The 23,365-nt window shown below is 37.0% G+C and overlaps 1 protein-coding gene across 1 annotated transcript in view; it reads right to left on the minus strand.

The window, feature by feature from the left end:
• LOC120304281 (cytosolic phospholipase A2 epsilon-like) overlaps positions 1-21,376 on the minus strand; it is a 45,908-nt gene extending 24,532 nt beyond the window's left edge. Inside the window, exons 1-13 of the mRNA XM_039334672.1 lie at positions 21,347-21,376; positions 19,406-19,478; positions 17,390-17,526; positions 16,251-16,382; positions 15,067-15,107; positions 14,694-14,736; positions 13,442-13,499; positions 11,534-11,691; positions 10,745-10,831; positions 9,313-9,350; positions 8,655-8,790; positions 4,114-4,250; positions 2,998-3,220 (exon numbers count right to left, since the gene is read on the minus strand). Of these exons, the coding sequence (XP_039190606.1) occupies positions 2,998-3,220; positions 4,114-4,250; positions 8,655-8,790; positions 9,313-9,350; positions 10,745-10,831; positions 11,534-11,691; positions 13,442-13,499; positions 14,694-14,736; positions 15,067-15,107; positions 16,251-16,382; positions 17,390-17,526; positions 19,406-19,478; positions 21,347-21,376 (1,293 nt within the window). The remainder of the gene's footprint in view (positions 1-2,997; positions 3,221-4,113; positions 4,251-8,654; positions 8,791-9,312; positions 9,351-10,744; positions 10,832-11,533; positions 11,692-13,441; positions 13,500-14,693; positions 14,737-15,066; positions 15,108-16,250; positions 16,383-17,389; positions 17,527-19,405; positions 19,479-21,346) is intronic.
• Positions 21,377-23,365: the final 1,989 nt, after the last annotated feature.

Below are 23,365 nucleotides of genomic sequence, written 5' to 3' on the forward strand. Positions count from 1 at the left end.
AGATTGGTTGTTCCAGTCTCCTGGATGGGATGCCCAGATTCCCCACTAGTGTTGGGCTAATGAGGCAGCGGGTGCAGCCAGAGTCTATTAAGGCTTTCACCTTCACAGCTTCGGGCATGGGGGGGATTAATATAGTCACTGTTTTGAAGATGGGTGTGATGCATCCACTTACCAGGGGTTCGCCCTCCGAGCTGTCATCTGAGGCATCCACCGTCCCTGTGGTGTAGGCTGGAGTTCTTTCCCCTTGGTGAGCAGAGGTGGGGGTTTCTGCAATTTCCATCATTTTCATGGCTGTTTCTTTTGGCTTAGCTGAATACCCTCTGGGTTTGTTGATTGGGGATCTGTCTAGGTTGTGCTGGGGGGCCTTTGAGCGGCATTCTACAGCTCGATGCCCTTCTCTTCCGCACTTGAAACACCCCATTTGCTTCTTGGCTGTATCCGATGATTTCACCGGTTGGTGTGTCAGCTCAGGCGGGGGCGGCTCCATTGTTTTCCTCGGCGGTGCCTCTTCAATATGTCGATCTCTGCTTCCTCTGCCAAGACGTACCATTCCTCAAGTCGATGTGGGTCCCCTCGGGGCAGGCAAGCATCATATAGATCATAGTTTAGTCCGTCTTTGAAATGGCCAAGGAGGATGTCTTCTGGCCAATTCAGTTTGCTGGCAATGGCCCGGAATTCTTGTGTATACTCGGCCACTGGGCGTTTGCCTTGCCTCATCGTTGTTATTCTTTCACGGGCTTTGCGATCAGCCAGGGGGTCTTCAAATCGTCTTCTCAAAGAGGACATGAAACGGTTGAAGTTACTGAGTTCTGGGGCATTGGAGTCATGCAAGTTCACTACCCAATCCGCAGCTGGTCCATCCAGGGCAGATTGCACGATCCGGATGCGGGCTTTGTCGCTGGGAATGTCCTGCCCATATTCCTCCATGTAGCTGAGTACTTGGGTTAGGAAAAACCCCAAGCGTGTTGGCTCCCCTTTGAATTTCACCTCCAACGGTGGACGTCTTGGAATGGATCGGTGCCTCCGTTGTGGGTGATAGTGTCTTCCGTCCAGATTGCCATCTGTGGTCCGGTAGGGGGTGGGGGCTCCTGGATCAGTAGATGTCCCTGGGGTTGCAGGTTCCATGTCCCCCTCGGTGTCTCTCCCTTTGTGGCTCCAGGAGCTGGGGCGGCCGTAGGGCTCAGTATTCTCCTCTCCTAGGGAGCTGAGAGTTCTCTTCAACAGGTCAATAGCTTTCTCTAGGATCCAGTCTGAGTACGGTACCCAGCTTCCTCCCTCTTCACTTGCGTGCAGGGATTTCTCCATCTCCTGCTTCCATTCTGGTTGCTTGGTCCCCCGTCTCAGGGTCACCTTTCTTGATTCCTTTCTCCACTCACTTTTCTTTCCAACGTTCATCGACCAGCGAGGCTTGTGGTCCTGTGTCTCCACCGCTTCTTCTCCCGAGGAATCTGACCTCTCAGATCCCAACATCTGGCAAGGTTCCAACTGGGTCAGCGGCTCTCTTTCCAGGGAGTTTTCCCCCTCTCTTTCTCCATTGTCTGACATGGTAAATTTTTTGCAAAATCCCCCGGCAAGGGTCTCCCTTCCAGGTGGATTAATTTTGCAAGTCCTGTCTAATGTAAGGACCCACCCCACTTTGCATCTTAAGAAGACAGAACTCTTGGAATAATTCTTCCAACAGGAATCCTTTATTAAGAGAAGTGGTTGCAGGCATGCTAGACAGGACTTGGGGTTCAAGCTCTTCCATTCAAGGTTTTAAGGGGTTCCCCAGTAGTCCCACCCAATCAACCCCCCTTCCAGTGATAGTTTCAAGTATCACAATTCCACCCCCTTTCTTCTTTCTTCCGTCTGCATGGGGACTTCAGATAACTACATGAAAGGCAACTACCCTCCTTTGGTATGTTAACGCTTCGAGGTTACAATAAACACACATTCAGCATTCAGCTCTTTGAAGTGTAAAGAAGGAAGTGAGGGCCATAAAGCCCCTTTGTTCTCCCCCTTCTCTCCCTCTTATGGCAGAATCCAGAGAAGGCAGAATTGGGAGTTTCTATATTTGATAATTTAAAGATGAAATATAATTGGATTCTGACAGGAAATACAAATGATAAGCCAAGGGATGACCTGAGCAAACATACAAAAGAGAGTTTCTAAACCCTTGATGAAATTTTTGAGATGGAGATTCAATCCTATAGCAGCTATACAATGATTTAAAGATCATGATTGCTAGAAGTCAATTAATATAAAGGTGACTTGTTTGATCAGGGTTAAAATAAGAAATATTTCTATAAAAAGTTTGGAGACACTTTTATGGGCTTTTTTCCCAACATTTGGATTAAAATGATAACAATGACTGGAGGTTTTTAAGAAGAAACTGGACAGTCACTTGTCTGAGATGGTATAGGTTCTCCTGATTGAGCAGGGGGCTGGATTAGAAGACCTCCAAGGTCCCTTCCAGCTTCTCTACCTCATGTACAGGCCCCACCCCACCCTCACAGAGCGTCTGTTCCCACCACTCCCCCCACCCCCACGTGGCACCTTCTTTCCAGCTCCGACACGTCACTTCCTCCGCCGCTGTGTGGGACTAAAAATAAAGTTCAATCAATCAATTCCAACTTTGTGAGATCTTTTTTTTTCCTGCGAGAAGTTGAAATTGATTGATTGAACTTCTTTTTTTTGTACATGGCGGTGAAGGCCTAAACTGAAAAGGTTTTATAAAACCCAGCTTAAAAAGCCAGTTGCCCAGGGAGATTTTGATGCAGGTTGCTCATGGACGGGACTGAAGGCCTAGGACTGGGCAATAGTGCGCATGCCCACGGAGAGGGCTCTGCATTCCACCTATGGCATGCATGCCATAGGTTCACCATCACAGGTCTATGATTCTAGGAACAGCCAAACATTGATCTGCTTGCAGGAGAAAAACCATGAGCAAGGCTCCTTAGGATTCAAAGTGCCTAAGAACCAGTAGTTTCAAATCATACTATAAAAAAGGTACTCTACCTCATCATTCAACATATATTCAATAAGGAGACCCCACAGATCTATGCAGGAAGTTTTTTGTCCTTCTTCTTTCCGATGTCGCAATTGTCTTTTGTAATATTCCAAACGCTCCATGGATAAAATATTCAGTTTGCTCTTAGTTACATGTCTTTTAGCTTCATAAATTTGCTCATCTAGATTCTTTCTTGACCAGTATGCATCTTTGTACAACTTTGCCATAGTCCTAGGAAAAAGAATACAAGAATATAAACAAAATCTGGTTGGATTAAATATCACATATCCTTCCTTTAAGATGCCCCACTAAAGCAACAGCTCCCCTATTACTGTATACTATAATTATATTCCAAAGAAAGCAATCCATGTTAGATTCAGCCAGCAGAGCCAGTGTAGTCAGGAATTATTGGAATTGTAGTCCAACGTATAGGTGGTCCTTCACTTATAATAATAACAATAACATAATAATCATTATGTTTAATGATTATTCAAAATCATGACAGTGCTGAAAAAAGTTACTTATGACCAATCCACACATGACCATTGCAGCATCCCCCTAGGTCACTTTATCAGAATTTGAGGGCTTGACAACTGGCCTGTATTTATGAGGGTGATAACATCCCAGGGTCACTGGATCGGTATTTGCAACTTTCCCAGGGTGCTTTGGGCAAGCAAACTCAATGGGGAAGCCAAATTCACCTAATAACAGCATCAAAAAGGTCAAAAAATTGGGTGAGGCTCACTTAACAAAGGTATCACTTAGTTCTGTTGTAAGTTCAGGACTATCTGCGGTATTTATCAACATGGAACTTCTATTTAATTCTTGCAATTAATTGTAGACAGTAGTTAAATATATAAAAAAAGGATTTTTCTCAATATACGTTACAATCTCCCCAAATCTCCTTGGCACATTTATACCCTTTAGACCTCAAGTGGATTTCTCTTTTTAATGCAAATAAAGTTAAACCGAAAGCAGGTTCTTTAAAAAAAAAAAAAAGCAGCAAGTCACAGACTTATTTCTCAAGTAGGTCAGTAATTTCATGCCCTACCCAAGTAATTAAAGAGCACAGACACTGAGCAAATTTTATTTTTCTAGCATCAAATATGCCTTAATGCCCTTACCAGGTTGTGCCAGACAATCCACTCAGGTATGTAGCACAGTCTAGGAGATTGAGCTTCTGAAGACCTCTAAGACTTCCAAAGCATGCAGTCAGTGACCGCATACTGCCCCCTGTTGTCATGATGGCAAATACCGGAACCTCAAAAAATAAACAAGCAAGTAACTCTCAGTCTTGAAAAGAGACAACGAAATTTAGGATTTATACTAGGGCTTCTTCTGTACCTTCCCATGTTTCCCTTTACAAATACTCTGTGCTGCTGCTACTGTCTGGAGATGGGAAGAGAGGACATTGCATCCATTAAATAAGACACACCAGGGAACTCCATATGGGCATCATTTTACCATTTATGAAATGATGTGTGTGTGTGTGTATGTGTGTGTATGAAACATTCTGGCAACAAAGGTGCTTTTTTTCGTGAGGCAACTGGACTTTCTTGTTTTTCTTTGATGATTTTTGGCTTCTCATCCAAGAAGCTTCTTTAGCTCTGACTGGATGGTGGGGAAAGGCAGGATTTATACTCCTTGCAGATATCTTGAAGAAACGTCTTCAAAGAAAAACAAGAAGTCCAGTTGCCTCGTGAAAAAAAAGGATCTTTGGGACAACCATGACCTGGATGACTGAGAATCTCCATAGACATTCTAGCAACAGTATTTATAGTATCCTAAATCAGTTTCTTAATTGATTTTCCTTGTTTATTTTTGGCATTCTTATTAACCCAGAAAAAGAGCTGATTAAATCAAGCGATGATTGAATCTTTTCCTTTAAGCTATAAGTGTTATAATTAAAGTTTGCATAGTGGAAATTAGGTTTTGTGTGTTTGCTGATTTGTTTGTATAATTTAAAATAAGTACGGTATTTCATTCTTATGTTTGCTTGTGAGTTTAAAGCAGGGGTGTCAAACTTGCAATGTCACATGACGTGTCACGATATATCACGACTTTTTTTCCATTGCCGGCAATGGGATGGGTGCGGTTTTGGCATGACGCATCCAGCCCGCGGGCCAGCAGTTTAAGACCAGTTTAAAGGATTTTATTTCTATTATTGCTTGTCAGCTTTCCCCCATCCCCTCTCCTGAATTCCTGTCAGCTATTAGCAACTTTGTTTCAGTGATTAGTCAATATGTGATTTCTTATACTATATTTCTAATACAATTTATACAAATGTATAGATCCTTCCCATAATATGTATATACATATAGATACGTATACATATATGTTTTCTGAGGTTTTTGCGGGTGTTTGTATGTAGGTCTTTGGTTGTTCGGGTTTTCTCCCACGTAAAATTGGAAGTGTCTTGGCGACGTATACATATATACAGACATATATGTACACACATACATACATACCGACAGACACACATATATCTTTATGGAGGCAATTGTTTTAAATTCAGACTTCTCTTCCTTTTGGGAAAACATGATAGCACCCAACAATTTCTTAATAAACTTATTGGATCCATTCCTTTGCTGGTTTATTGAAATACTAGCTGCATAAGCAATCTCAGAGTCTTCCCAGCTCACCCCAACTTTTTCTCTCTTAATCTCAAAGACTTGACAGGCAACTTCTGTGTTTATTGCGGTCCAGTTTGTGACATATTCATAGGAATACTATTCTATACTACTGTATTCTATACTACTGTAGTATAATGTAATTTATAGTTTGCAATGCAAACATATATAATTATATGTTTATTATATCTTTATAAATTATAAAATTATTTACATTATATATGATTTACTGTATATTACATTATATAGTATACACTACACTAGAGCAATATAATGCACTAAATTTTATTTATTTATGTATCACATTTATATTCTGCCATTTCAGGATGACTCTCATCAGCTGTAGTAAAATGTAATTCTATTCTTTTAACTAATGGATGTGAAAATGTGTGAAAAGGGCACATGGTATTAACTCATGACATATATTATGTTAAGATGTGTCCTACTGAATTATATTTGCACATCAGAAATGTTTGCATTATTAATATATCAAAACAGAGAAGCTAATATACAATAGTGAGACAAGTCAAAACTATTATGTAGGGCATATACAACCAAAATGAAGCTATTAAAATTTTGGCTAGCAACCATATAAAAAGTTTGTAGAATTACCTGGCTGATTAATATCTTTAGTATAAAATATTTGCTTATGATAAATAGGTTAGGAATATGAACTATTCAGAGGTGCTAAAACGTGTCTGTAATTTACAGTTTAAATATGTAAAAGTATCTCATTTTAAGAAAGAAGCAGCAGGTTCAGCATATTGATGCAGCATAAATAACATTCAGAATTCAACATAACTAACATAATTCAGCATAACTAACATATCCAAACAAAAATAGCCTTGCAACCGAATAAGTATGCCTTTAAATTTAGTTCTAGTTATTAAAAATGGATCTTTCCTCATAGACTAACTCTGTTAATGAAAAATGTATGTAACTATGGAATTAAACTTTTGGCACCCATCATTTTTAATAAGTCTCTTTGAGTTCTACAGGGAAGTTTCCTTAAACAATGATGGCAAATGAGAAACACAAGTTTATTGAAAAATCACCCACACTAACTAAATGCTCCACTACCAAAATAATTACCAACTACTTCACCAAAATGTATCTGACACTCAATCCTCTACAACACAACCAATGCAAGCTATGAAAAAGGATTACATTGCCATATATCAAAACATCTCAGAAACAACCAACAGATGCATCACTGTAGCACACAAATTAACTAAAGCCCTCCAAAACATCTTAAGTAAACCAAGAGCCGGAGTACCAGCTAGCAGTGAGAAGACATGATGAAAATTCCTTAATTTCACAACATATGGACAGATTTAACCATAGATTTAGCTAGGAAACAGTGAGCATCCTAGATCAAACTAAATTCAGAAAAAAGCTAGGGAATTCCTGGCAGCTTGGCATTCATCAACAGATAAGCAGGTAAACAACATTTACACACCACTCAAAAGTAACTATAAAACAGCTAAAAAGGAAACAAAAAGACTGGAACACCCCTCATTAGCAATCAACACTTGCATAAGCAGGGATTGGTACTAGGATTAACTCCAGATGATCAATCAAGCAGTAAACAATGGTCTAATCAAGGAAACAATACCCCCACCAATCTACAAATGCTTCTTATCTGGGTAATGAAACACCTTCAAGAAAAGAAGCAAGCTTAGAGAGTTCCAAGACCTCCACAGTTAATCTCTGAGTTACACATATTCTCTTCTATTGGTATCTAATTACACTGTAATTCTAATAGTACTGACTTTTCAGCAGTTGATTATTTCCAGGGCACAAGGTGGCAGTAAGGTGTGGACAGACAGTTAAGGATGTACTCTGCGTCTCGTCTTTGTCTATCACTGTGCCTGCTCTTTGTGTATAAGAATGCTATTTGTGGTCAGTTTCATCTGTCTTCCTTCTCAGATGCATATAGAGCATATGTTCCTTTAACTCAATTCCTAGTAGGATTAACAGACTAGATCACAGGTGTCAAACTCACTGTGTCACATGACGTGTCACAATGTATTGTGACTTTTTTCACATTGCCGGAGCTGGGATGGGCACGGCCTCCGCATGTGCAACCGGCCTGCAGGTCAGCAGTTTGACACCCCTGGGCTAGATAGTAATCTTTACCTATCCATATTATATATGTGCTGTAAATAAATCTTTCTATTAATCCTTGTACAGACAGGATTCCCACTCACAGGAACCCTCACCTGTAAATACACAGCCCTTTAACCTCAACTAGGATATTTGGTTTAAATATCTGATAAGTAGTATGGCATTATTACAATTATAATTATAATATAATTATTAGAGATTCCAGATTTAAAATTAGAATGAAGACAAACTAAAAGAGGTAGAAGAAGAAATCAGGAGTTTTCACTTCCCATTCAGTTAAGCTAATTTTCAAGTTATTCTCAAACCTTAAATTATTGTCAATCTTAACGTTAGTTTGTTAAAAATGTTTTCTTTATAAGCCACAATGTGGTTTATTTATTTAAATTAACTGCAGGCAAGATTCATTGTGCACCCACAACAAGTTTCAAAATGAACCTCAGCTTTGATTAATCCAACATGGTGACAAAAGCTAAAATTGGCTGCCTTCAATTCTAACATCATAGAATTCAAGACAGCCACTTCTGCCACCAGGTTTGATCTCTTATACAGTGCAGAAATCCAGATTAATATTTTCCCCACAAATGGCTGTGTAATCTCCAGTTAAGCATCCAATGAGAGGGAATCCACCATCTCCATCAACTAATTCTTTCATTTAATTTATTTGGTTGACCATTTCCTAATGATCAACCAAATGTTTCACCTTCTGGAATTAAGGAATATTGTTTCTAACTTCCTTTCAGGTATTTGGTGAGTGCTTGCCCACAAGTGCCAATTCTTATTACTGCATGAGCAGCTAAAGAAATGGAGACATACAAAACAATGAGAGATTAGATTAATCCTCATCATGATGTCCATATGTGGTCAATTGGAATCCTTCAGGAATAACTGACACTCTGAATCATACACACCTCATGGTCTTGCAGATCCTTTTCTAGCCTGAGAACCTTCTTCAGAGCAGCAGTGACAATGTTCTTTCTTTTGTGTAAGAAATCTTGCTCTTGTGAACAAAGGTCATATCCCAAGCGGAGGTCAGGATTGGTCTTACTGAATTAAATACAGAAAGAAAGAAATGTCGGCATACCTGTTCCATCTTCATATTTGGAGCCTTCTTCATTACTTGAAAATGCTAATGATCAAGGAAATCTTGAGTGACAGCTTGTTTTTTTTCAATAATCCTATAGTGACTACTTAATAAATGTGACATGAGAAGAATAAATTATAAAGTAATTTGTTTTTAAATGGCAAATAACAATATTTATACAATGTTTTTCCATAGTATTTGTTTTGATTACCATGTGTACAAAACCGAATGCCACTACCTACATCATCTCTTTTGCTATTAAAAGTGACTTTGGAATTCATGCCACAACCCTACATACATATTACATGTACGTGTAATTACAACAGAAATGAAAAATATTTGGCCTTAAATATTACAAACAATGCTAATTCTTTTAGAAACAAGTCTCCAAACAAAGGTTGGGGAAATAAAACATAATAGAACAGAAATAAACAGAATAATTAAAATGGTAGCCGTTACCATCCAAGAGAGGATGGATGTCTTACCAGTCTTCTGTCTTCACATGCAAAGCAAATTTCTTATTCTGAAAATTCAGAATACAAATATAGGTTTCTTTACATTATTAATATCTTTCATTCGAGGAATCATCTGTAATTTCTGACACACGTATAAAAAAAATGGCTATATACATTTCACTTGCTGAGCCAGAACCCCAGACATAATTTGGTTACTGGATAGTCAATATTATTCTGAATGGGATATATAATCACAAGTACTTATGCTTATGATTTAAGAGTTCATTTTTGAGACCATGTGAATATTTCATGGATATTTTAAGTAGTTAGTCAACACATTTTTCAGCAGGATATAGGCTGTCAACCAAATAAAATTTGGTTGACAAGTTTGATGTAGTGATTAAGGCATCAAGCTAGAAACCAGGAGACTATGACTTCTAGCCCAGTGTTAGGCATAAAGCCAGCTGGGTGACCTTGGACTAATCACTCTCCATCATCCCTTGCAAAAAGACAATGGTAAAACCACTTTCTAAGAAACAATGCCAAGAAAACTACAAAGACTTGACCAGATTGACATGAAGATGTCCAGATTGACATGAAGATATACAAACACAGACACAAACTACAGTCAAACAACTATGCAGTTTTTAATGAAAAATGAATTGCATTTACATCCATCTGCATATTACAACATTTTTCAACATCTTGAAGAAGAATTTTCAGATTAAGAGTTTTTAAGTTTAATTTTACATTTGAAGCATAGGTTGTGATAGCAGTTGCTATTTATTACTTTTATAATAATTGGTAATTAATGCAATAATGGTTCTAACTTGAGTGTTGTTTTCTGAGATAAATTAGTAAAATTTGTTGGATGCAAAGAACCTGGAATTCAAGTTCAGAATGCAATTGATTATATTGAGATGGTATGTTGATCTTTCCACTGCTATGTCTGAGGTCTGCAGGATTCAACAGAAGAAACAGAGAAGTACAGAGGACTGCAGTCAAAAGAGCAAAATATTTCCTCTGCACAAATAGAAACACAGTCCATTCATCAAAGCAACAACATCTTCTGATTAAATTCTATGGTTCTGCATTCTGCTGCTTTACTTAACTAATATATTATTACATGATTCCAAGCATGCAATTTATTGAACTTATCAAGAATCTTTGGTTAAAAATGCATACCTACATCATTCTTTTTGGAAACTTTATATTGCAAAAATAGGTTTTAAAAATACAATTGATAGAAATTGGTGCAGACCTTCTATTCCAGACTATTTTCATATATATTTGAGATTTTTTTTCTCATGCAGATCATACCATCATAACCATAGTTCAGTTAGAACTTGTGCTATGGCAGAGATAAATTACTTTCCTGTCCCTCTCACCCTAGATTGTGGGAGAAGTCAATTTAAAACATGGAAGCAGTTTAAACCAATATTCAGCAAAATTCTACTCTTACCTCAGCTAATACTATTTTCTTGGTCTGAGGAATTGCATTTACTTCCACTTTTAAGGATTTTTCTTCTTTATTATAAGAACATGGCTCCTGGAAAGATAATTACACTTGTGTTCCCAAAAGACTAGAAAGTAGGACGATATGCAAGCAATCAATACCCAGATAGGCAGAGATTAACACCAAGATTAATATTAGATCACCAATCAAGCATTATAGCCCAGTGAAAGAACTATCAATTCAGACAAATAAATAGTAAACTACAGTCTAATCAAGTAACTATCAGGACCACTCTCATCAACACTGATAGGGCAAGTCACAAGTATATAAACCAAGAACAAAATCCCACTCCCTTCTAACACTGGTTAATATTACCTTGCTGAGTAATGAAATGTCTGCAAGAAAATAATCAAGGTCAGAGATCCAATCTGGGTTGGTCATCAGGACCAGAGGTTTTTGTCTTCCAAGCTTTCGGACTTGTGCTGGATCCCCCATCCTCAGGGAATGTCTCTCTAGCAGAGAGATGGGCTCCGACACAAGTCTGAAAGCTCGGAAGACAAAAACCTCTGGTCCCGGTGACCAACACAGATTGGATCCTGTAACATTATCCTGGGACGTGTATATTCGCCCTCATTCACCAGCTCAGAGAGTCCAAAAGATCCTGTGATCTTAAGCTACAAATATTCTCTTCTATCTCTGTGCAATTTGTGCCATTCTTTAGTATAAATGTGTTCAAAACTGATGCAATAATAAGAAGAGAGCCTTTAATAAGAAAATAACATTTGATAAACTCACAAATAAATAATCTAGATCCTTCTTTGGTAATCTAATATCCAATGTTAGGTGTTTATATTTAATATAGTGAAATGTAGATTTCATACAGAAGTCAAAACCCAAACTAAATTCCTTATGTTCTTCATGAGATCCTTTTGCAATAAGATATAGTTTTTTTTCTATAAAAGAAAAGGAAAAAAGTGTTCACAAAAGCAATTGCATATGTTTTTAATGCCACTTTTTAAAAAACAAAATGGGTCTACAATGAAAGAATCCATCTAGAATGCATTTCAGTAATCCAGTCAGAAGATGCCACTTACTGGAGCAATAGATGCTGACTAATTTAAGACTATCATGTGGTAGGCAAGATTATGCCACATTAAAGGAAAATTATCTTTAATTTAAAAGGAAGGAAGGAAGGAAGGAAGGAAGGAAGGAAGGAAAGAAAGAAAGAAAGAAAGAAAGAAAGAAAGAAAGAAAGAAAGAAAGAACATTTAAAGTGCAAATTTCCCCATATGGCTAATGTAAACTGCCAACTCTAGCTGCAACTAATGCTGGAAATTTACTGTCCACCCAAAGTGTATGAATGAGGCCCACTTGTATAGCTATATCTGTCAGAAACTACAACCCAACAAATTAGTTGAATGAACAATGATTAATCTAAGTCGCCTATAAAATAAAATCAGCTTATAAAATCATTTATAAAATCAGCTTATCTCCATATTTGTATTTTCCAATCTCTCACATGGAAAAGCTGAAATACAGCTACCCTTCCATAATCCCTGTGTAAACACCTACCCTTCCATAATCCCTGTGTAAACAGGAAACAGAAAGAAGAAACAAAAGTGTTAGCAGTGCTGGACAGGAAAGGGCAAAGTTGGAAGAGAAGAAAGCCGGCTCAAGATTTGCCAGTGGGAGTTGCTAACTGACTAAGAGTGCAGGAAATGTAGAAGTTCTGTTTAGACCTCACCCCAAAACTTAGGATGCACCAAGGAAGGAAGCAAGCAACCTTTCCAAACTAAGCTATCCATACTTTTCAGCAGAGAGTTCTACAGTTCTTGGCACTTTCTGCTCATCCATTTATTCTCAATCTGGTCTTTTATTCTTCTCAGCAGAACTAAGAGCACCACCAGTCCCAATTCACAAATAGAGATGTAGAAGGAAAAATCCAGCTCCATGTTCTTGTAGAGTAAATACAGTATACAATGTTGCCTGGTACTTCACTCATTTCAAATGACGATATTCCTTTATTAGAAATATCTTTTTCACACAGTTTGAGTAGAACTGAAATAGGTTAAAGAGATAATTCTTGATGAATCGCATTTATCTGTTAGATTTACTGGCCACCCAACTCCAGAGCAATTCAGTTTACATTTTAAAAGAGCAGATCAGTGTTTCTTAAACTTTTTTCCTCTCAAGAATCCCTTCCCACTTTTTAAAAAAAACAATAGAGGGCCCCAAGAGACCTTTTGTTTGTGTGAGTTATATTTATTGTTAAGTACCATATCAAAAATTAAAACAGACACATTTGATGATGATAATGCTTCCCACATGCTTAGGGATTTTAATATTGTTTAGGCTGACAAAATTTTGAAGATCTCTGAGGGTACTGGAGCATACTTTAAGAGATATTGGAGTAGATAAATAATGACAAACAGAATACATCAAAAAGTTGCTTAGTGTCACCTTAGTGAGATGGGCGACATAGAAGTTTAATAAAATAAATAAATAAATAAATAAATGTCTGTACAGGAGAAACTCCATATAGTACCAGAAATGTCAGGGACTTGACAGCCACCCTACCCCAAGAACTGGAAGAACAGCCAGGTTTTTTTAAAAAAATTCTGGAATACCATCAGGGTGGGAGCCACACCCTGCATGATTACAGATGTTACACCTTCTGTGAGTTTACAGAAAAAGTAATATTACTTGAGTTTTGCGCCTTTTTCTTCTCCACCTCGACCTCCAAACAGGAAACTTGCCGAGACTAAAGAAACACAAGGATATATTAGAGGACACTAAGTTTGAAATTAAAGTGTAAAATTCCTGCTATTGGTTTTCCATCTGAATGACAGGATGGTATGCCAACCAGCATTGTTTGGGGTGGTGGTGGTGGATGAATTGCTATAATCAGTGGTGGGATTCAGCTGGTTCGCACCACTTCGGCAGAACCAGTAGCTAATTTTTTGTTGCCCAGGCCCAGAATGGACTTCCGGAAGCAGCATCCCTACAGAGAACCAGTCGTTCACATATTTGAATCCCATCATTGGCTATAATCCTATAGCAATTCCTACAAGTGTTGAAAACTATAGTGAAAACAGTGGATTTATGTATGTAGGTACCGTAAATGCCGGCGTATAAGGCGACTTCCGCGAGCGCTGAAATCGGTGCCAAAGACGGGGGTCGTCTTATACGCCGAGTCGTCTTATACGCCGGAAATACTGGTAGTTTCCGGCGTATAAGACGACGTTCTAGGAATACGGCCCGGCTATAAAGACGGGGGTCGTCTTATACGCCGGGTCGCCTTGTACGCCGGCATTTACGGTATATATGTATGTATGTATGTATTTAACATATAATATATAAAATATATACAATCTGTACAAGGAATCTAACTACTAGATCAGTGGGATGGTTTAATAAATATAAAAATATTTTATTTTCAATGTTTTATTTATTACTATATATTCATAATATATGATATATAAAATATAAGTATATTGATACATGTAAAATATTCTTATTTTATATATTGCTTGCACTATAGAAAATAGCCCTAGAAATAGTAAAAAAAAACCAGTTTTTACACATATTTATTATAAGAAAGAGATGGAATATCTATATATTGATAACTTTATAGTAAAAAAACAAATAGGACACAATTGGAAAAAATGTATTGTTTTTTTTCTTTTTGTATGGAAAGCAAATAGTGCTGGAATTTCAACCACTTCAAGTTCTACCGATAGCTTGACTAAAAAGGTCAGGTAAAATGGAATAAATTGGTAAAAAAATGTTTACAAGCCTGAGACAATAAGCTAGAACAGAAGCAATTTTTTTTTTTTTTTGCAAAGCCACAATCAAATTTACACAAAAAACGGTTTGGGGTTTGGTTATGAAAAGTTTGTCTCAATTATTCTTAATGAAGAAGACAGCATTATGGGCAAGTAGATTAAATACTTACCAAAAGAACTCCATTTGTAATAATTATTTCAGACATTCTTGATCTAAAAAAGAAATCATATTATAATTACTTTATTTTGCTATACATAAGCAAAGGTGATACAGCAAGGTAGGATTTTTAAAGTTATTGTTAAAAAAAAAGGCTTAATGGCAATTCCTAGAAATGTTGAAAACAACAGGGAAAACCACTAGTAGCTCAGGATGTTTAAAATACAAAGTTTCTTATGAGGTTTTGCAAAGCAGGACTGCTAAACAGTAGAGTATCGTTAGGTCTTACTATCAGTGAAGGAAAATATTCCCCAGTATTTCATACAGATGACAAGCAGGGATATTGTAGATTCTGTAGAGATTATTTAGATTCTGATTTTACCCACCTGTGTAGTAACTCAAATTCTAATTCCAGCTCCTCATGTTCCTGAAATTAGAGGAAAATAAGTGAGCATTTTCCTACCAAAATAAGTTCTAAACATTTTTTTAGGAATTCTGAGATCTGTAATCTCACTACAGCTGGCACAAAGATGCCTTTGTATTACTGTTATGTTCAAGCATAATACTATCTGGATTTTAACCACAATTGCTGAATAAATTTATAACACTAAATCATAATGGTTGAACAGGCACATCAAATGGAACTAAGAGTAGAACAGTAAAAAAAAAAAGATATTATTCCAAATCTCTTAATATCACCAGCATATAAAATGATAGGTTGGGTAGTATATGCAAGTTTGAATGTTGCATAGTTCACATTTGTACATCATTTCCAGTGCTCTGAGAATGAGATATAAGACCCTAAGTTAGCTGTCTACTAACTCCATTCCACTCTCATTATATCCATAAAAGATGGACTAGTCTCAAGAAAGGAAAAATTCAAGCTCATCTCTCTCTCTCTCTCTCTCTCTCTCCCTCCCTCCCTCCCTCCCTCCCTCCCTCCCTCCCTCTCTCTCTCTCTTCTATAACTGATTGTTAACAAACACTACAATTCTTTTTAGAGGATTTTTATTTTAGAGGTTATCATACTGAGCTGCTATGCTTCAAAATGTATTTATATTTATTTTGAAAAGTACACGCCAGACATCTTTATAGAAACATTACAAAATGGTTTTCAATGATGGAAAAATGATGCTAGAATAAAACACAGTAAAAACAAAAGAAAAATAAAATAGAAACAGATTTCTGCAAGCAAATGTTCTCTCCAGTTACTACATAATTTTGGATTCTAAAAATAAATGTCTTCCAACCAAAACAATTTTTTTTCATATGTTCAAAAACCCAGGTATAGTTTTGCACCAATTTTCCCTAACATAATTTTTTTTGCAAGGCATTTTTCACAATATAAACTTATCCATAATACATTTTTACATGTGCATTTTTTTTATTAAAGCTTCACTATACTGTTTAGTAAAGTGTGAAAATAAAGGATAATTGCATTCTAGTTTGTATATTAGTTCAGGGTGGGGAAAGGTTACATCAATTTGATGTGTGCGTGTGCATGCAAAATAATTGATTACTTTTGAGTAAACATCCAAAATTGCTCTGTTAAAATGTTAAATTAACAGACCTTTTGGTTACAGTTAAAATGCATGAGCACTTTTTCATTCAACGGGAGTCTTGCTATATCAAAGCGTACAGTGAAAAGATGGTCATCCTGACAGACATCATCATCATCATGAACATTCAGCTCCAACACATTCTGGTAAAAGAAATGAAAGGTTGTTAAATAGACATATCATAAAGTGTGGAATATGCATTTGGATGGGGATAGCACTGCGCAAGGAGAGGTTGAAAGAATGAAGCTTTTTTAGTTTAGGTAAAAGGAAGTGTATGATGAGTGCTGTATATTTCATTCTTTGCTGTTATTAAAAAATAGGAATCTGGTTGAACTGATAAGAAAGCACTTCTGTAGGATTGTGGAAATAGATACTCATTGCATGGTAGGTCTAACAGCTGCTCAAAATGTCAAGTTTTGGAAATGGAGGCTACAAATACATTGATTATGGGCATCTACAGAAGTCCCAAAGGTGCTTTTCCAAGGGGCAAGTGGACTTTCTAGTTTTACTTTGAGAACATTTTCTTTGAAGATATTTCACTTCTCATCCAAGAAGCTTCTTCAGCTCTGACTGGATGGTGGGGAATGGAAGGATTTATATTCCTTGCAGAGCTGAAGAAGCTTCTTGGACGAGAAGAGAAACATCTTCAAAGAATAACAAGAAAGTCCACTTGCCTTTTGAAAAAAAGCACTTTTGGGGCAACTATGACCTGGATGACTGAGAATCTCCATAGACATCTACAGAAGATTGGTGTTTTTTATCAGAGAAATTAAGACTGCATTTGGCTTCATGCTGCAAGCTCTGCCCCTTTTGTGCATGAGTGAGGTTTCGTGCTGAATATTGAAAAGGAACGGGACTTGTATTGCCCTGTTACAACTTCTGTTGCCATCCCCTTTTGCGCCCCTGAAGGTCCACTTTGACTGTGTTTGGATCCAATACACCAGCTACATAGAATTCACCAACTTAAGACACAGCATTTGAAATATAAATGAAAATTGCCTTAAAGTCTATGAAAGAAAGGAATGAGCTTGGCACATGAATCTCAGAGTATACTAACTTTTGACCGGCCATAGTTTTCCTAATTATTCACGTCTTCTGCCCTGCCATGATCACACAACCACTGAAATAAAATTAACACTGAGTTTCTTACCTTTACTTTGGGCTGTACCATGAAATGAAAAGTTTCGTTCCAGATGGGGTCTTTGCAGTTGTGAATGGTCTTTGTTTGGAACTGTGCAGGTGAAGCAGTTGGCAGCTGTAGCTTTGAGTAGCAGTCAGGATGGCTTACTGTTGTAAAAGATCAAAGTATAAATAACTATGTGTCCAGTGATATTACTCTGTAGCATACATTACAGAGAAGATTAAGGCAACATTGGCACACCTGAAGATGAACAGCATATACACTTTTATGTATACATAATATCTCTTAATCCTCCCTCCTTTGATCTGGCGTATATTTGCAATCTAATGTTAGAGGGCATAGCAGAATGACGCCATTGACTTACAACAGTTCATTTAGTGACTGTTCAAAGCTACAATGGCACTGAAAAAAAGTGACATGACCGTTTTTCACACTTATAATTGTTGCAGCATCCCCACAGTCATGTGATCAAAATTCAGATGCTTGGAAACTGACTCATATTTATGATGGTTGCAGGAGTCATATGAACCTTTTGTGAACTTCTGACAAGCAAAGTCAATGGGGAAGCCAGATTCACTAAACAAGCATGTTACTAACTTAACAACTGCAGTGATTCACTTAACAATTGTGGCAAGAAAGGTCATAAAATGGGGCAAAATTCACTTAACAACTGTCTCACTTAGCAACATAAATTTTGGGCTCAGTTGTGGTCATAAGTTGACCACTACTTGTATGTTGTAAGAAGATAAAAAGCAGGAGAATTTCTTTAGTCATAGTGTGGTGCATCTATCTATAAACTGAGTAGGATTTGCTCTTTATTTATATTCTAGTAGCTTGCCCTAACGCAATAATTTTTCCAGTTGCTATTAGTGCCTGCAAAACTTGAACTCTGAAAAAGGCAGATAGGAGAAGTGTGGGTGCCTTTGATCTGAAGTGCTGGAGGTGACTATTACGCATCCCACGGACTGCAAAAATAACAAACAAAGAAGTCCTAGACCAAACCTCAAACCAAAATATCACTTGAAGCCAAGATCGCCAAACAGAAGCTGTCATACTTCGGTTGTGTCATGAGAGCTGACTCGCTCAAAAAGTCAATCATGCTTGCAGTGATCAGTGGAAAAAGGAGAAGTGGCCTTCCCTGGCATTTGCTGGCTGGACACTATAAAGGATGACACTGAGATGGCCATGGCAATGTGAGACAAAGGGTTGTGGAGAGTGCTGATCCATAGAGTGGTCAAGGATTGGACATGACTGAATGGCTGACAATGAGGATGACGGCTTGCCCTTCCAATGTTAGTGGGAGTGGTCTTGGAGTTTCTTTGGTTGGGCTGTTTACTGTTAGCTTGTTTGGCAGTTCCTTGTTTGGGGTATTAGTTTACTTCTTGATTCTTGGTCTGATGTTAGTCTACGCTAGTGGGGAGGTGTTTTGGTTGTTTTGCTTCCTTTTTTGGCTTGTTCATTGTCTCTTTTGCACAGCATGTAGTTGTTGTTTATGTCTACGTGTCTATTAATTGAGAGCAAACCCACCCCTTACTAACACTGATGATGTTATCAGTGTCTGCAAGAAAATAAGCAAACTCAGAGAGCACAAGTACCCCTTATTTCAACCCTGAGCTACAAATATTTTCCTTTATCGACAATTAATCTTGTTAGCTGGAGCTTCCAAAAGTTGTACAGTTCTTCAACAACCACTGCAGACTGCAGGTTCTACGTTTATTTTAAATTATATGTTAGAGTGTGCCACTCCTTGCAGTGTAAATGTCTATTAGGAAAAAAATGAAAGAGTCAGAGAAACATGCATTCTAGAATGCCTTTTCCAAACTCAGCTCTCCTCCATACAATCAGAATTTTAAAATGCAAGGAAGTTAAGAGTTTATCCTGAAGGAAGAGTATATTCAATGACTAAGCTTCAATACCTTAGTTTTCTTTGGTAAGTCAGGAAGTGGTGAAGAAAGATTCTCAATGAATCTCCTTAAGCAATCTAGTCCCAATGCCAGTTTACTACTCTTTACTAAGGGTACTCACGCAGATCTGCTTTCCGGAGATTCCTTGCTCTGATCACTCTTATGGTAAGGAAACAACAAGGTGATACCTCTCCCTGCATAATAATAATGTATTGAAAACAACATTAAGGTGTGAATTGCAGGTTAGAAATTGGAATGGTTGGAAGAGAGTAGTGCCATACGGATCTCAGAAACTCAAAATGAACTTGAATATTTATTCTCGCAAATATTAAAAGGCTTAGGCAATAATATTAAGAGGAGGTACAAATTGTCTTGTAAGCATCTGAGAATCATTTAGACTTATCCTCCATTGCAAGATTGAATCCCCCATTAGATGGGATCCAGCATCTGCTAAAGTATTTTTTAGGGGAAAAAAACCCCTCATCCTTGCTGTTAAACAGTTCTGATCATTAGAAAAGTTTTTCTCATAGTCAATATACACAACTTTTGTGTAATTGCCATTCATTTATTCTAGTCTGTAGCAATACACATCAGGGCAATACATTCTTTGCATTAATTAATTAAAGAAAAGAAATAGAATATTATCAGAATATTCCTTATGCAACATTCTACACAATTAGAGTTTAGCCGTTCACAGAGCACAGAGGAAATAATGATCACATTTAAATAATTCATCATTTGCATAAGCTGTGCATATTTACAAAAGGTATGAATGAAATAAACTGTCTTGTGGCACATTATATTTGTAGATTTTTCTGAGTTGTTGATGGTATGCAGGTAATTTTTGTACCTTCAGACTGCTTATTTAGTAAAACAAGAGTGATCATTGCAGAATACCAAGGTAGCAGTGTCTTTCTGGAGAAACAATTAAAATCAAGACGTTAATTTTCACACTCAAGAAAGAGGAATACCAAGACTGCACAAATCATTTTCAAAGGTGCTTTGTGAAACAAGTAAAGGTACTTTCCAAACTACTGCTTGAAGCCCTGTGGCAGCCGTGGCTCTGGAACGCACATCAGAGCTTTTTGAGATCTTTTATAAACTTGTAATTATGTATATTTATGCACAGAAAATCCCTTCACCTGCTGAAGCACAGCTACTGTATACCTAACCAGAAAATAAACCTGAAGTAACCATACCAACTCTTAGAGAGAACTACCCTCTTGACACTTTGATCAGTTTGCACAACCCTAACAAATGTTTCAGTTAAGAGATAGATCCAAATTGTGGCTATTCCCAGGTTACCAGGTAGGCTTGCATTCTGGAATAACAATAGGAATAGCACTTAGATTTATATACTGCTCCATATTGCTTTACAGCACTTTTTAAGCAGTTTACAGAGTCAACATTTTGCCCCCAACAATCTGGGTCCTCATTTTACCAACCTCAGAAAAATGGAAGGTTGAATCAACCTCGAACTCCTGATATGTAGGCAGAGTTAGCCTACAATACTGCATTCTAACCACTGTGCCACCAGGATCCATTACATAATCATTACAAACTGACTATAAAATTTCTTGATTCTCACAGGGATATCAATTGTGGGAATATAAGCAGAGAATGGAGAAGCCATTGCTAGCCTTATGGGATAATACCAATGACCTACTTAATACAGTATCTGATTTTCCATGGTGACCTATCACAGTCAGATTTATTATTTAAATTACTAAGGTCAATCAACTCAATAGTTCTGTTCTGAACCCAGTAACTGGAGTCTACTGGAGTTTATTTATTTATTTAAATAAATAAATAGACAAATAAATCAAATATTCACAGGCATGATCCACCCTGACATTTGATAACTTTGCTCACATTTGATGAATCCCATTTTGAATCGTTCCCACATTCTGTAATAATTTCCACAAGAGATGGTTGGGAAGGAGAAGGCTACAATTGCTAAGATACATTCAATTGGCCATCAACATAGAACATAAAAAAGGACACTTAGCATTGTTTTAACTCCACATAAGAGGATACAAATAGAAATAAAACTGATGCTTACCAAAAAAGGTAAATCTCTAGACACATCCATGTTGTGATCTGGGAAAACTGTGAAGGTTGAATGTTCTTGAGGGCAGTTGAGAGCGATACTGTGAATGGTCACAGAGATGTATAGCTTTTGAATCAGCATAAGTAGATAGTTATTTCAAAAATGATTCAGAGCCACACCTTCTCTTCTTCTGGAACAACAAAAAAGTAATAATTCCCACCTTACATCAGTATTACACCAAATTCCAAGGCATGACATGCCTTTGAATAAACCATTGCTAATAGCATGAACAGACAAATCTTTTCTTCCCAACTTGATTGATATTGACTCTAAAAATATTTTTCTTTATTGAAAAACATTAGTTGAAAAGATAACAATGGTTACCCAGCTGGATATTAAATATGTGTCTCTTCTTCTATAGTGCTAGACTGGGGTCAAGTTTTGAAAAAAAAACCCAACAGTAATAAGCAATTGATTCTCAAAATTCTGCCCAATGGTTACTCTACTGAAGCACTTACTATTATTTACAGTACACAACAATGGGAAATCATAGCTGCCAGTTCTTTAACTACCATAATGTTGGCTTTATGTATTCATATCTATATCCACAAACTAGGATATCATGATATCATAATGTATTAGTGTAGTAGATGTCTGGATCCCAGTAATGTGATCTTACTGATAAGAAAATTTGTAGAGGCTTCCAGTTTGGCGTTCAATGAGACGGGTGGAAGAAGCCGGGGGTCCAGCTTCTTAGCCCAATTTCATTCTGCCCGGTGACCCCAAGGGGTCATAAAGTTGCCCTGGGAGGGGCAATGAAGAAGGAGGGATGCCTCAGGAGTCCAGATCAGATGGCAGCCGGTCCAGACGGACTAAAGAACCCCTCCAAAAGGATGGAGGAAAGGCTGCCTGGTAAGTCAGCACCAGCCAGAAGAAAAGTGAGGAGCCACGGTGCTCGGCTAAACAGCTGATTGTCAACAGCGATATCGTTACTAAATGTGGATTATAAAATTTTTACTTCAATAATGGCAGAGAGACTGAAAATATTCCTAACTGAATTTATACATTCAGACCAAAATGTTTGGTTTTTTTTTTCCAAAAAGACAAATTAAAAATAATTTAAGAGGGATAATAGATGTATTGGAATATTATAAATTACATCCAGGGAAACAACTGGCACTAATATTCCTAGATGCTCAAAAGACATTTGACAATGTTCCCTGACAATTTATGATTCAGCAATTAAAAATAATGGATTTTGGACAGAACTTTATAAACATGATAAAAACATATACAATAAACAAACAGCGAAAGTGATTGTGAAGAGAGACTATGAGATAAGAACTTTGAGATAAGAAAAGGCACAAGGCAAGGATGTCCATTATCTCCATTGTTATTTATTTTCACTTTGGAAGTTCTAAATAGAAATATTAGACAAGATATAGAAATTAAAGGACTAGAAATAAAAGGTGAAACATATAAATTACAAGCATTTGCTGATGATTTGGTATTTATTCTAGAAGAACCTTTGGAGATGATTCCTAAACTATTGGGAAAGATAGAACAATACGGAGAAATGGCAGGACTGAAAATAAACAGAGAAAAAACCAAAGTAGTAGTTAAAAACCTTACAGATAAGCAAAACAAAAAACAAAAAACCACACAAATGTCGGAAAAAACAGAATTGCAAATAGTTAAAAAGGTCAAATATCTGGGAATATATTTAACAGCAAGATGTTCAATGATAAAAGAAGATAGCTATATGAAGCTATTGAATCAAATAAGATTGGATTTGGAAAAATGGAAAAAACTTGCAATTGTCAATATTATGAAGAATTGCTACAGTGAAAATGAACATACTAACAAAAATCTTACTCTTATTCCAAACAATACCTATAAAACTTGAGAAAAAATTCTTTGAAGACTAAAATTTATTAATCTTGAAATTTATTTGGCAAGGACTGTAAGCTAGAATTAAGATGAAAATGTTACAAGATTTCAAGGAAAATGGAGGTCTTGGTTTACCAGAGT

Source organism: Crotalus tigris, unplaced genomic scaffold, assembly GCF_016545835.1.
Source record: "Crotalus tigris isolate CLP2741 ecotype Arizona unplaced genomic scaffold, ASM1654583v1 scf7180000017545.3456711, whole genome shotgun sequence".
NCBI lineage: Eukaryota > Metazoa > Chordata > Lepidosauria > Squamata > Viperidae > Crotalus > Crotalus tigris.